Below are 15,353 nucleotides of genomic sequence, written 5' to 3'. Positions count from 1 at the left end.
TTCTCCTTCTCATCTTCTTCCTCCCTCCTCCTCCTCCTCTCTGAGAAACAAGCACTGCAGCTAAGGAGGGCATTGTACTCTGGGTCACCAGCTACACGTCCCTTAGTTCGTGATCTCCACACTAGCTCCACTAGGTTCTGAGGGGCCAAGCTGGCTAGCTGATGAACCTGAGGATGCTCCCGAGTCTTTCTCCTTAGCCTCCTCCTCACACCCTAAGTCTCTAGCCCTAGCAAGTCTGGCTTCCTGCAGCTGCCCCCAGACATACCTCCTGGCTGGGGCTTTATCCATCCCCAACATAGCCAGGATGCTGCTGGCTCCTCCACCCCTCCTCCTTAATGAGAGCTGTTCCCACCCTGCCCTACTCTGTGGCCCACTGTGGTCTTCTGGTTAATAGCTGAGGTTTGCGACAATGACAGGCAGTAGTACTAACCACTGGGGGCAGATCACTAGGGACGCAGGTTCCCAGGCAGGTGTGACTAACCATAAGGCCCCACTGAGAATGATTCACCTTTTTAAATAAGTGAGAGCGACTTCCATGTTCTCCCTCCAGCAATGCTACTCTTGCTGGTATTCGGAAATACCCTGTAGACTGGGAGAACAAACATGCAGGGAATTGCTTGGAACTTACAGCTTGCTTTGTGTGTTCTGAGACCCGCCAGAGCAGGTTGTGCTCATGAACAATGTTTTTGCAGAAAGAGGGAGAGCGGCTATGTAGAGGACCCGGCCCAGAGCTCTTTACTATGGGAACTTGGTACCAACAGTCACTGAAGTCCACCTGCTTGCCTCAGTGTGTGCGGGAGACATAAGAGATCTACCCGAGAGCAGAGGCTACGGTAATGTCACCCACCTGGCCAAGTGGCCTGGCAGACAAACCTTCAGAATCCTGCTCCCAAACTCTGAAATGTCACCCAGTCCCCATCAAGACAGAGCTGACTCCCCATGGCTTCTGAGATCCCACATCTCGCAGCATGGCGTTCTGCTCCATCAATGCAGGCTTCTGATGGGCAGCGCCCGAGTCCCACACTTGACTGTCAATCTAGCCCAGCCTCCTGTCCAAGTCCTTCAAGGCAGCTTCACCCCCTTTGTCTAATCCATCAGCAGGTCCTGATGGCTCCTGACCTTAGGGCAGGCCCTGAAGCTGTCTCCTCCATGTTTTCTACTCTTGTCTTGGGGAAGACCATTGTCATCCCCCATGAAAGAGCAAAATTGTCTCTTGGGGCCATCTACAGCCATGGCAGACAGAGAGAACTTTTGGAAATGCAAGCCCACTTTTATGATATTTATTTATTTAGAAACAAGATCTTGGTATATTGCCTGGGCTGGTCTCAAACTCTGGACTCAAGTGCTCTTTCTGCCTCCTATAGAAGAAATTGCAGGTATCTGGTTTTGTACCCGACTCCCTGTCTTTTTTTTTCTTATGTTAAATAAATTTTTTTTTTCAAATGTACGTCTGCATAACACGTGCGTGCTTGGTGCCAGTGAAGGTCAAAAGAGGGTGACCGATTGATCCCCTGTAACTGGTGCTATGGGTGATTGTGAGCTGTCATTTGGTGCTGGGAATCTAACTCAGGCCCTCTATAAAAAACAACAAATGCTCTTAACTGCTGAAAAACCTCCCTCAACCCCCAACAGGTAGTTTCTAACTCAGGTCAAAACCCTCTGTAGTCCATGCGCTAAAATCCTTGCCCCAATCTAGGCAATGGCTTTGAATCGATGTTTCTTAGCCCTGGTGTATCTGTTTTGTTTTTGTTTTTTTTTTTAAATTTCTTTTCCTTTCTTGCAATAAGAATATTTTATATGAGATTTCCCCCTTGAGTTCTGAGTGTCTAATACATTGTTAACAAGGAACTGGAACTTAATTATCTCGCCTAATTGAAAGCTGTTCTCTGGCAACATTTCTCCCCTACCCATCACCTCTCCTACACATTCGCCTCACCTGGGGAACCTTAAAAAACTAAGTGGCTACTGAGCCTGACCCCCGGGCTCTGATTTCACTGCTCCAGGTGTGGTGTCCAGGGAGACTTATGAATGGTAAGAAACAGTAGAACCTCCATTTTCACAGCGTCTCTCCTGAGCACTAGCTCCAGCCACACTGGTGTCCGACTCCTTCTGCCTGGCTGGTTTTCTCTTTACTTGGTAACACTGTGACCATCGACTTGGCTCACAAATCCCTTCCTCTGGGCGGTCTGCTTCTAGCCCTCTTTTTCATTTCCCATGGTCCTCAAGACTTCACTCCATCCCAACACTCCCCGCCTCTATATCAGTCATTGTTTTTCTTCGCTGGTCTTTGTTGATAGACAGGAAGTGTTTTAGAAAGAAGGCGTCTAATGGTGTAAGCTTGCAGATGACTGAACGGAACCTGTTGCCTAGGACATGCTGAGCACATGCCAGGTGAAGGAATGAATGGACAGCCATGGTTTGAGCTGGTCAGAGAGAGAGAGAGAGAGAGAGAGAGAGAGAGAGAGAGAGAGCATCCATCTTTAGTGATCAAAAGCCTCCTCTTTTTCCGATGTGGCCTAAGATTATCCTAACTGTCTTAACTCCTGCATTATGGTTTGACGTTCTATTATTATCTGAGAATTCAGGTTTAAATTAGCTTAGGAATTAACACCAACTTGTCTTGCTCTTTTCCCCATGAACCTCTGACATACCAGACCTTCCCCATCCTGAATGCACAAAACTGACCTGAAACCTAAATATAGAACTTTACATCAATCCCTATTAAATCCGTTTTTGTTTTGTTTTGCTTTGCTTTTTGCAGTGATGGCCCCTACTTCCTGTTTGTCAAGAGCAACTCTTTTATGTTCCTCATCATTATTAACTACTTCCTGAAACTCTGTGTGACCTACAAATATGGTGGCATGTGATTCCCTCAGGCACAGAACAAGGCAGTGGCTTGTCCCCAGTGACCTACTTCACAACCACTGCTAATTCACTTGTCAATGCTCTTCAGAACTGGCTTGTCAACAAGCCACAACCCACATCACCGTACAGTCAGTGAAGCCAAGCCAGGCTCCCGTGATTGGTATGGTTTGAGCTTTCTCATCAAGATGGGCTGTGCTTGCTTAGGGCTCCCTTCCGTCCAAGGGATCAGTGCACGTGCCCGTGAAGACATCCAAGTGGACTGGAGTGACCGGCTTTTTGGGCACCTGTGTGGGTTCCTCAGGTTGAGTTTATGAGGAGATTTTTTAATTTTGATAAGGATTGGCTAGAGTGATGGTTCAGTGTTCAGAAAGAGCACTGGCTCTTCTTCTAGAGGATCCAGGTTCAGTTCCCAGCACCCATGACAGGTAACTTACAACCACCTGCAATTCCAGTTCCGACAGATCGGGCACCCTTCTTCTGGCCTCCAAAGATGTCTGCACTCATACAGTGAACACACACATGCTTAGGAACACACACATTCGCATATGGCTTTATGATCATACCTCTTAGCCCCTTCTGGATCCCGGAGGCGCAATTCGTCAAGAGCTCCTGACCCACTTAAAGCACCTTGTTTTTGCAGATTGTACAAGAGCTTGGGTGTGGGGACACCACAGACAGGTCAAGAGGAGGCTGTGCAGTCTTTAGAGTGGGCCCCGGCCTGAGGCGAGCGTAGAATCTGGGTTCCAGTAGGAGAGATGTCTGATAATGTTTAGATTTTTAGAAATTTTTAGTGCCTGCCCCAATCCCACAACCCAATCTCCTCCTGCTAGGCCCCACTTTTTTTTCAAAACAAAATATTTATATTTTATGTGTGTAGATGTTTTGCTTGCATGTATATCTGTGTACCAAGTGAGTGCCTGGTGCCCAAAGAGGTCAGAAGACAACACTGGATCCCCTGGAACTGGAGTTACAGGTAGCTGTGAGCCACATGTAGGTGTTAGGGACCAAACCCAGGTCCTCTGAAAGAGCAGCAAGTGCCTCTTTACCACTGAGCCATCTCTCTAGTCCCTTGACTGCTTCCTGGAGTCGCTCCTGAAGGCTACCCTCCCCCCTCCTTTTGTGAGTGCTGATCTCCTGGGGTGGTTTCTAGACAGCTAGCTGCTTTCTTGGGGGTTGGTCACCTATCACCTTAGGGAAGTGTGGCCAGGGCAGAGGCCCTCACTCTGGATGTGGCTTCTACCTTAATGTTTTTGATCATTCTCAGCATTGCAAACAGGCAGAACTTCCCTCAGACCCTGGGAGCATTCAGAGAGTCTACCATAGCCCTCCAGCTCTGCCTGTTGGCTTGCCATAGTTTGTTGGATAGTTTTAATTTTTTTGCTATTGTTGTATTTTTTTTTTCCAGTTTGACCCCAGTTAGGGTCATCTAAGAAGAGGGAATCCAACTGGGAAGCTGTTTCAGTCATATTGGTCTGTAAACAAGTCTGTGGGCATTTTCTTGATTAGTGATTGATGTGGGAGGCCCTGGCCCACTTGGGCAGTACTGCTCCTAGGCAGGTGGTGCTGGCCCATATAAGCAAGCAGGCTGAGTGAGCCATGGAAGGCCAGCTTCCCTCCTTCGTGGTCTCTGCTTCAGTCCCTGCCCTGAATCCCCGTTAAGTCAGGTAGATGCTTTCCTTGCTTCACGGGTTGCTTTCAGTCATGGTCTTTATCACAGCCATGGAAAGGAAACTAGAAAACACAGGTTAGGTAACTGAGGCCCAGGGCACAGTGGCAAGCCCAGGACAGGGACAGGTTGGGACTATGGGTGATAGTTGGGTTTGTTACACCACTCTGTCCAACCAGAACCAGGGTGTGTCCAGCCACAACCCTGCTCTGCTGGGCTGCTGGAGCTGGAGAAGAACAAAACTGTGTGTGTGTATGTATGTGTGTGTGTGTGTGTGTGTGTGTGTGTGTGTGTGTGAGAGAGAGAGAGAGAGAGAGAGAGAGAGAGAGAGAGAGAGAGAGAGAGAGAGAATAGAGAATGTTTTCTGCCTGCTCCAGGAATTCTCCTGGATGGCAGAATTGGTTTCCATAACGACTTTCTGATATAAACATATTTGATAAAAATAAGTTAACAGTGGAGCTGTGGTAGAGCAGATTCTCAGAGTGCAGGGAGAGAGAGGGAGGGAGGGAGGGAAGGGGAGAGAGGAGAGAGAGAATGCCTTGAAGAACAACATTTTCTTTCTTGTCCTCCCCTCCCTCTTCTGCTTACCACAAACCCACTGGAACCCTTTATCACATCCTTATGTACACAAGCCCCCTTTCTTCCTGTGTGCCTCGCATCCATGTGCTCTCTCTCTCCCTCCCTCTCCCTTCCTCCCTCCCTCTTTCTCCCTCCCTCCCTCTTTCTCTCCCTCTCTCCCTCCCTCTCCTTAGTTACCTGAAGTACTGCAGTATGTATGGGATAATATGATAAATTCATTTCCAATTCACTGCATTATCCCTTGAATATTTTAATGACTCATTGAATGGAGTAAAAAAAGCTATTTCAAATGAACAATTATGCTGCATTAGTCTAAGGGCTGATTATATTTAAACACTGCTCACATGGATAACAGGACACAGCGACCTCAGCATAGGAGAGCTAATTTGGCTCTTATCTCCAAATAATTTTACACCGCAAATTACCGTGAAAACCTAAAGGGCTTTAAAAACATTCATCAAAAGATAATATTCCACTTTGTAGCAACATTTTATTTAAATTATTTTGAATGGGAGTGAAGGCATCTCTGGGGTAGGACAATGACAGCTGAGTGGGGGACTGTGAGTGATAAGAAACTGGCGAGGGGTTAAAAATAAAGCGGAGAGTATTGGGGAGGAAGGGGCTGCGGCTCTGACCCAAGGGAAGTAAGTACATAGAAGCCTGAGCAGCCCAGGAAGCCTGCACTTTGCCCTGATGCTGGGGATGGGAGAGCGCTGGTCTGGTTCAGAGGTCAGGGGGCAATAAACGGAGACAAAAGACTGATTGCTCCCAACCCTGGCATGGTGCCACATTCCTGTAATCTTAGCGCTTTGAAAGCAGAGGTGGGAGAAAGGCAAGTGCAAGTTTGAGGCTAGCCTGAGCTACAGAAAGAGTCTGTGTGTGTGTGTGTGTGTGTGTGTGTGTGTGTAGAGCAACACACGCGCGCGCACACACACAGAATAATAATAAAACAACCCCTAAAATAATAATAAAGAAACAACAACAAAAAAGGAATTACTTCTCTCTTCAATTTGCCCTCTTCATTTCTATTGGTGGTCCTAATAAAGATAATTTATTCTGCTTATTGTTGTTAGCTGGGTTCTGAATATACATACATACATACATATGCCATATTCCATAATTATTTATAGGTACATATGTAAATTTCTACAGGGCTTGCTGCTTCGTTCATTAGGAATGAGGACAGAATGCTACTTTCTGTGGTGCCTCTTTCTAGGAAGGCTCTTCCTCTGGGTGAATTTAAACTCCTTCTTCCTTGGGTAAGAACACTTTGTGTCCATTTTTTAGTGGAGAAGCCAAATTCTCAGAGATGTCAGGGGACTTGCCAGCAATCTTTCAGGAGCACATTAGAACATACTTTTTTAAAAAATCTATTTAATGTGTGTGTGTGTGTGTGTGTGTGTGTGTGTGTGTGTGCATATGTGGAGGACAAAGGACAACCCTAGCGGTCACTCTCAGGTGCTATCTTTGAGTAAAGGTTTCTCATTGGCCTGGAATTTCACCAAGTAGCCTAGAAGAGCCCCAGGGACCTACCTTTCTCTGCTTCCTCAGTGCTGGGATTACAAGTGTGTGCCCAGTTTTTCCCATTTATCTATTCATTTGTCTGCTTACTTTAACATGAGATCTGGGAATTGAACTCATGCCTTCCTGTTTCCAAGGCAAGTGCTCTACTAGCTGAGCTATCGCCCAGCCCCACTGTGGGTCACTCAAATACATGCTGACCACAGAAGTCAAAAGCAGGGAGAGCGAATCCTGTCTCCGTTTGTTAGGTTTTCTATTCCTCTTGTTCACCTAACATACTTAGAGGTTATTTACACACACACACACACACACACACACACACACACACACACACACACACTATAACCTTTTATTACAGAAAAAAATCCAACCCTATAGAAAAGTAGACAGAATAATGACCCCTTAGAGGTCCCTTTGATTTAACCCAGAATTGCTTGCCATTTACAGCTGCCAAAGGTTGAGGGCACTGAGTGAAAGGGGAAGTGTGAACTTGGCGGCTCCTTTTCTTTTTTAAAACAAAAAAGACATTCAGGACAAATTTTAGAATCATTGACGGTTTCTAGGAAGATTTTCTTTTTTGGAAGAAAAAAAGGTACTCGTCTCCTTAATTATTCTTCATATTCTTTGTCACCAGTCATGATAGTCTTTGTGGAAAAGCATTCATGTACCATCTTCCTGTGTTTAATATTCCCATTAACAATAAAAAAAGAGCCTAATGAAAATATCTGCATGAAAAGCTCCGAGCGCTAATTTCAGAGACAAATAAGACAAGGAGCCAATAAACTCTTCTCCTGGAGTGAGTGATGCAGACTAATTGATATCTCAATAGGGCCTCAGCAGAACAGAAAAGCATCTGTAAAGAAACCTGAGGACATGGCTCCGGGGAGGAGGATGCTATCCCCCTGTGGGATGCTAGGAATCCCTGGTCCTTTGTTTGTGTTTTAAGGTGGCATCTCAGTACAGAGGCAAAGCTAGCCTGGAACTCCAGGTCCTCCTGCTTCAGCCTCTTGAGTGCTGGGATCACAGGTGTGTGTCACTATGTCTGGCTATGACTAGGAATCTTTTTCACTCCCTGAGAGTTTCAGAGAGGGGCTAATGAGCACCTCATGAGTTATGTCTACATCCCTCTATCCCCTGGCATGGCCAGGTTGGGTGGGGGTGGGTATCTTCTACCTAGTCTTGTTGCTGAGCCCATGAGAACCGACAGGTGAAGGGAGTTATACCCAAGACTGCCTCTGGACCCTATAATACCTCCCCTGTGTAAGACATCACCTTCCTGGATTTCATCTGCTTTCATGGCTCTGGAGCTCAAGGGGTACTTGGCTTGGAGCAATGGCCATAGCAGCAGCATAGCGCCCAACTGTTTAAAGCCAGCTATGTGCTATGGGCTTTTGCTCTAAGTATTTTACCTGAAATAACATAGATAAACATTGTTTTAACAGTGTGAGGCAGAGGTTATAAATATTTCCACTTTACAGATGAGCACATTGAGACACAAAGAAGCTGAGCAGCTTGCCCAAGAGCACACAGCCAATAATGGTTGGTTTGGGATTTGAACCGGAGCAGTCTGACTCGAGCCATTGCTCTTAACCACTACACAGGACTGGTCCGATTTCTTGCCTCTTTCGACCTCCGACTCTTTATTTAAGATGTCCTCATTCCTAGAACCTTATCCTTTTCTATCTGGACCCTGTGAGCCTGTCTTTTGGATGGAGTTGGAGGAAGGTGGCTACAGATGTTCCCCATGGTCCTGTTCTGCTCCAGATCGCCTTTGAAAACATTATCTCCACTGAAGAGGCTCCATGACCATGACTTGGCCTCATGTCCAATTATACCTGGCTGTCTGACACCAAGGCTAGCTTATGTTCCTCCAGGTTTCTCTCTGTGGCCATTGGGAATCACAGGGCCATTGTTACTCTGTTTGCAGTGACTTTACTACATGGTTTACTGATGAGGGTGTTTGGGTAATGGTGGATGCGTGGGGTGTAGTTTTATGGGGTCTAAAACACAGACCAGGTATTCGTTATTATGCCAAGGTAGCATCCCACGGGCAATGTGCCCTGGGAGCCTCTACTCATCCAGGAGAGTGCTGGAGTCATTGGAATAGGACAGATTGTTTTCATCTTACAGAGGGGCATGGTGGTCCCTGGACATAATGGGACGACTGATAAGAGACGAATGGACATGGTGGGACCCCACAACAGTCTTGTATGATATGGATAGTCTAGAGTATGGGACACATATCCAATACCTGTAGCTACAATCTACTACAACAGCTAGCAGAGGCTGTCACTAAACCTTTCTAGCCCCTGCTTTCCTATCACTTAATGGAGCAATGCTAAGTCACAAAGTGATTGATGTTTCAACCGTTTCCAAAATGCTTTTATTTGAAACAGCCTAACGGGCTGGGGAGAGATGGAGAGATGGTTCAGCGGTTAAGAGCACTGACTGTTCTTCCAGAGAACCTGAGTTCAAGTCATAGCAGCTCACAACTGTCTGTAACTCTTGTTCAGGAAACCTGACACCCTCATAAAAAGATACACGCAGGCAAAACACAGATGCACATAAAAAATAATTAAAAAAAAAGAAAACAGCCTCACGAGTAAGTGACACCAATTGTCATGCCAGGTCTGAGTGCTACAGCCTCCCCGACCCCAGAGCTCCTCTGGAGAACTTGGTCAGGGCGGCTCCCCCACCCAGAGCTCCTCCCGAGGACTTGGTCAAGGTGGAAGCTGCTACTTGTGTGTCTGCGAACCCTTCCACAGCACGGCCAGGGAACTGGGAGGCACCTTAGAAGATGCCTTGGTTATGGCCAAAGTCTTCATCAGGGCCATAACCAGGCTGCCTCTGTCCCCTTGAACTTCCTGGGAAGGTCCTGGTACCTGGAGGTGAGCCAGGTGCCAGGTAATAGGCCCCTCCCCACCCAAGTTTGTGAAGTTCTGTGGGGAGGTGGGCTCAAGAACTTACATTTCTCCATGGTATCAGCCTGCCCTTCTGTGTGAACCTCAAGTTAGAGGACAGGCTCCTAGGCTTGGCCAGAACCCCCACCCTCCACCCTTCTTTCAACAGAGCTCCGGGACCTGAGACCTGAACCCACTTGGCTGATGCTATCTTTCTGGCTAGCAGAACACAGGGGCAGGTGGCAGGGCCAAGTAACTCCATCAGGGAAAGCCACAGCTTCCTGCCGGGCACCCAGAAGAGGGAAAGTGGGTGGCAATGTGACTGAAACCTGAGCCTCCTCTGGGCAAACGGGAAGTGAGGGCCATGCCCTGGCAGGTGGCTGTGGTTAAGCGCTGTGGCTTAGCAGGCTTGCCTGACAGCTGCCACCTGTCACCTGCCACCTGCTGTGTCTCTGAGCAGGGCTTCTGGGGCTAAACCCTGGCTCACAGCACAGAGCTGGAGTGAGGGCTATGTCCTGGGTGAGTATCGGGGTGACAGGAGTAGGTGGCATGGGGTGTCAGACATCCCTAGGGGTTCTGTCACAGTCCCAACTGGGAAACCATTCTGCCCATATGGCTTTTTCCTCCGGCCTAAGAGTCCCGACTGGAACCTTCTCACAGGGAGCCCTGTGTGCATGTACCTGTGCAGGTGTGTGGGTGTGTATGGGGTGTCTATGAGTATGACCTAGAAAATTCCTTTCTTGAACTTCTACCCCATGAACTTTACTCAGGTCTGCAGAACAATGATGCTCTAGATGGAAGCCAGTCTGACAAACCGCCCATCTATTGTGCCCTCTACTCCCACGCCTGCCACACACATCAAGACCCTCCTGTAACACTGTCCCTTATTGTGCTAATTGCCAAGTTCTTCCGCAGTCCACTGCTGCTTATGAAGCCCCACCTGGGCTACAACCAGGCTGTTTCCAAGGAGGCATGCCCCCCCTGAACTTCCTCGAAGGGTCCTGGTGCTGGGACATTGGTTGGTTGCTGGGCTAACTCCCCCCTCCCTATCCACCTATCTCACACTCTGGTGTGAGAGTCTTCCCTGTTGAGGAGGCAGTGCCTAGTTAAACTGATGTCCCTGCTTCTGCCTGTGGCCCCAGCATTCAAGATACTAGTCTTTGCCCCTGTGGCTTTCTCTACATTTTCTAGGGTGTTATGATTTTTGTTTTTGAGACAAGGTTTCTCTGTAGCTTTGGAGTCTGTCCTGGAACTAGCTCTTGTAGATCAGGCTGGCCACGAATTCACAGGGATCTGCCTCCTGAGTGCTGGGATTAAAATCTTCCCCGGGTGTTCTTCATGGGGTCATCAGGATGACCATAGGAAGTCAAGAGAAATGGGGAGTGTCTGGTCTCTGGGCCGGCAACCAGTTCTTTCTTAACTCACAACACATTCAAACTTCATTCTGCTAGTCTATTGTCTTAGAAGGCAGAGGCCTTTCCACGTTCTTTGCAAAAGCTGCTTGTAGGCTGTCTGGGCACAGATTTCAAAGGCTACAGGCTAATGTGGATTTCTCCAAAGTATTCTACCAGGCCGCTCATGAATTCGAGATTCCGTAATTGAACAGGATTGGGAAACAAATGTGGGTTACATACAGCTAGACCTCTGTTCCCTGTGGGTTCCACATCCTCAAATTCAACCAAAATTAGACTGAAAAAAAAAATAGAGAGAGAATTACATCTGTGAGCAAGTGCAGGCATTTTTCTCTCCCCATCATTGATTCCCTAAACAATACAGCACAACACGATATCTAGGCAGCGTTTACATCGTATTAGGTGTGATAATCAGCTAGAGATGATTTAGAGCATCTGAGAAGAAGTACACAGGCTTGTCTCAAACACTGTTTTATATAACAGACTCATGGGAGTTCCCTGAGGGTGCCGAAGGGTGACTGTGATGTCTATTATGATAGCGGTATCTTTAAAAGCCCTCTTGATGAGATGAGCGATCACACCAATTCAAGCCAGGAGATCTAACACTTGTGTTGGTATAGTGTGTGCCTCAGACATACTCTGAAAAAGGCGAGCTAGGCTCCTCCCCAGCTATCATGAAACCAACTCGCAAGCAGCGACTTATTTCTATATAAAGAAGGGAGCTGTGCCTGCATTCTTTATTCGGGGACACATTCTCCTACTGCCCCTCATGTGGCAATAGGAAGGCCCATCACATGATCCTCCACACCCTGCTAATCAAACTGGAGGACTCCCGCCTCCCTGCACATGCATGAAATCCACAGTGATGTACTTATGCCAAATCTTAAACTTCCAGAAGTTTTGTGAGTCGGTTCTTCAGTCTCCAATACTTTGAAATGGTATCAGAACAGAAGACCTCTATCACAAAGAATAGCAAATGCACAGAATAGGCGTTTTCTGCTGCTCTTGTCCTGAGACCTTGTTCTCTAGCCCACAATGGCTCATGTTTAGATGTGGTCTTAGGAAACTTGGGCATCTGACCCAGAAGGCCTCACTCACCCTCATCTCCAGCCCTCTCGGATAAATGCTAAGAAGCCATACAGGAAGATGACCTCAGCTACAGCTAGAAACCGTTCTGACAACACTCGTTGGTCTCCTTACTGTGATGTTGGACACCACCCAGTGTCTCCAGTATTTCATCCTGGGGTCTCTCCTGCTGGGGGCATCCGGATCCACCATCACCAGCAGGTACTGCGCACCCTGTAACACACGTATCAAGAAGTAATGTAACATACATCGTGGCTGGCACTCGAAAGAACAATACCAAAGGGGAAGGCTCTACCCGCTTTCCAATGGAGAACGTAGCCAATGCCCACCATAGCCCACCTGCTTACTCTTGTTCCCATGGTATTTCCCTCATGATGCATGTTTATTCTCAGAAAAAAAAAATGAAGTCTACGAAATAGTTACTAGGACTCTTGGCCTTGTGGAAGAAATAAATCCAAAAAGATTTTACTCTCTGAAGCTGTCATTCCTCTCTCATTAGCATTTAGAAAATTTAAAGTTAATAAAGCATTGTGCAATCTATCTTTGGTGGTCTTTACTACTCTTTTTTGTTTATTAAGTATATCTTTTAGAGTTTGATTAGTCTATAACTGCTTGCCCTGTAGAATTGTGTGGTATACCTGTAATATGTTTTATGTTGCAATATACAAAAACCTGTTCCATTTTACTAGAGACATATGCTGGTGCATTGGCAGTATTTATTTGTACAGTTATACCCATGATGACCATAACTTCTCACAGTCATGAGATTATAGAACCAGCCTTTTCAGAACTCAAAGCCAATGCCCATTGAAATCCTGAATACCTATCTATGGCATGGTGTACATAGTTTAATTTTCCAAATTCTGCAAAATGAAACATGTCCATTTGCCAAATTTCATTTCTTTGAGTACCCTTTGGGTTACTTCCTGAAGGTAGTGGAGTTTGGTTGTACAAAGAACATTTCCTTATAATTTTTTTGGGTTGTTGCCAGATGATGGAAAAATCTTCTTTTAAATCTTTGCTACTGACATGGTATTTTTTATGAAATTCTGAGGCTCCTAGCACATTTTCTACCAATAGTTGATCAATTTCATCATTACCATGTGCTAGAGGGTCTGGAAGGTCTGTATGGGATGTAAAATGTGTTACATATAAGGGATGATTTTATTTTTGACTACTTCTTGTAACTGGGTAAATAATAAAGTCAATTCTGTATTATTTGGAATAAATTCAGCAGTTTCAGCATGTAAAACAACTCTTTGTGCACATTGAGAGCCAGTAACTATATTAAGAAGTTCTTTAAAATCTAATAATACTATGAGAATAGCATATAATTCTGACTTTTGAACAAAATCATCAGGGCTTTGAGTCACTTTATTCAAATTTCCTGATTTATAACCTGTCTTTACTGATTTGTGTGCATTAGTATGGAATGTAGGGGCTCCAGAAATTGGTGTTCCCCATACAATGTGAGGAAGGATCTAGTTAGTTCTCTTTATAAACTGAATTCTCTTGTTTTGGGATGTTTATTGTTAATATCTCCAAAAATTACCAAAAGCTCTTTGCCAATGTTCATTTTCCTCCCATAAAGAGAAAATTTAAGCATTAGTAAAAGGCACTACAATTTCCGCTGGGTCTATTTCTGCTAATTGATGAAGTTTCATTTTTCTTTTTAGAATCAACTCAGAAATTTTCTCTACATGGGTCTTTAATTTTTTTACTCTGTGTGGCAAAAAAATCCATTCTAAGATATTATCTTTTCTCTGCATTAAAATTCCTGTAGGGGAATGTTTGAAGGGTACTATGACTGAATGTAGTTAAGATTTGGAGCCACACAATCCACATCCTGTGGTTTATTTTCTACCAAAGCCAATTCTCTCTCAGCCTCAGCTGATAATTTTCTAGGACTATTTAAGTCCTTATTGCCATGTAAGGTTTGAAGTAAATTACTCAGTTCTTGCATTGTTCATCAAATTGTGGGCTGTAGCCAGTTAATGTCCCTCAGAATTATTTGAAATTCATTAAGAGTCCTCAATTGATCTTTCCTGATTTGTACCTTTTGGGGTTGAATTTTTTGTAAACCTATTTTATTTATATCCTTTGTAATTAATAAACTCTCCTCTTTGTACTCAGGAGCAACTTGTAATCCCCAACAAGCAAAATTTTCTTTACTTTCTCAAACATTTTCTCTAAAAAAAAAAATCTATATTTGAATCAGCTAGTAAGATATCATCCATATAATGGTAAATTGAGGAAACTGTACATGAATCATTGCCAATGGCCATTGTACAAAATATTGGCACAGGATGGGGCTGTTTAATATCCCTTGTGGGAGAATCTTCCACTGTTATCTCTTAACAGGATGAGAATTTTTATAAGTAGGCACCATGAAAGCAAATTTTTCTTTATTCTTTTCTTGTAAAAGTATAGTGAAAAAAAAACAGTCTTTTAAATCAGTAACTATAATAACTCCTTTAGGTAATAGAGAAGGCAGGGGGATTCAGGCTGTAGAGATCCAATCAGCTCCATTTTCCAGATTTCTTTTTAATAATAAATACAAAAGAATTCCAAGAACTGGCCTATTCTTCAATATGTTGAGCATTTGGCTGGTCCTGTACCAGTTGTTCTAAGACAAGTTTTGGTAATTTTTCTGATGTCAAAGGCCATTGTTCCACCTAGACATGTTTGTCAGTTAACCATTTTAAAGGTAGGACTTTTGTTACCTTTGAAAGATCAGGAGCTGTCATGCCATGTTTTTGTACAACCTGAATGCCTGGTGTGTGTTCTTTCTAATACCTTTTAGTCTTTTTCCCAGAAACATGTTAATTTGTTGTTTGTTTCTAAGATTGGAGGAATGTTAATCTGGGTATTCCATTGCTGTAACAAATCATGTCCCTATAAATTCATTGCTATGTTAGCTACATATAGCTTTAACTTTCTTCTCTATCCTTCTGGCTCTATACATTCAACCTATATCGTACTTTGTTTTACCTGCGATAAAGTTCCAATCCCTAAAGGCTCATTATTTACCTCCTGAAATGGCCAATTTGGGTGCCAAGATTCTGGGGCAATTATTATTACATCTATTACTGTGTCTACAAGACCTTCAATTATACCGTCATTTATTTGGGTTTTTAACTTTGGTCTTTGATCATTTATAGAAGTTTGCCAAAATATTTACTTTATGGTTTCTCCTGAAATTTTTGTTTTACCTTCTAAAACTGTCCTATCATTCAGAGCAGTATGAATTTTTACAATAGGCATTAGGTCCTCTGGGGAGGAGTTTCCCCCACGGCGACAGGGAAAGACTGAACCAAATTTGAC

The 15,353-nt window shown here is 44.8% G+C and overlaps 1 protein-coding gene across 1 annotated transcript in view; it reads right to left on the bottom strand.

Annotated features, from left to right (window-relative positions):
* The window catches only part of Pebp4 (phosphatidylethanolamine binding protein 4), a 223,706-nt gene that overhangs the window by 84,457 nt on the left and 123,896 nt on the right, over positions 1-15,353 (bottom strand). The window contains exon 5 of the mRNA XM_005355558.3: positions 12,144-12,242. Coding sequence (XP_005355615.2) covers positions 12,144-12,242 — 99 coding nt within the window. The remainder of the gene's footprint in view (positions 1-12,143; positions 12,243-15,353) is intronic.

Source organism: Microtus ochrogaster, chromosome 17 (assembly GCF_000317375.1).
Source record: "Microtus ochrogaster isolate Prairie Vole_2 chromosome 17, MicOch1.0, whole genome shotgun sequence".
Taxonomy (NCBI): domain Eukaryota; kingdom Metazoa; phylum Chordata; class Mammalia; order Rodentia; family Cricetidae; genus Microtus; species Microtus ochrogaster.
This window is presented reverse-complemented; position numbering and strand designations above follow the sequence as displayed.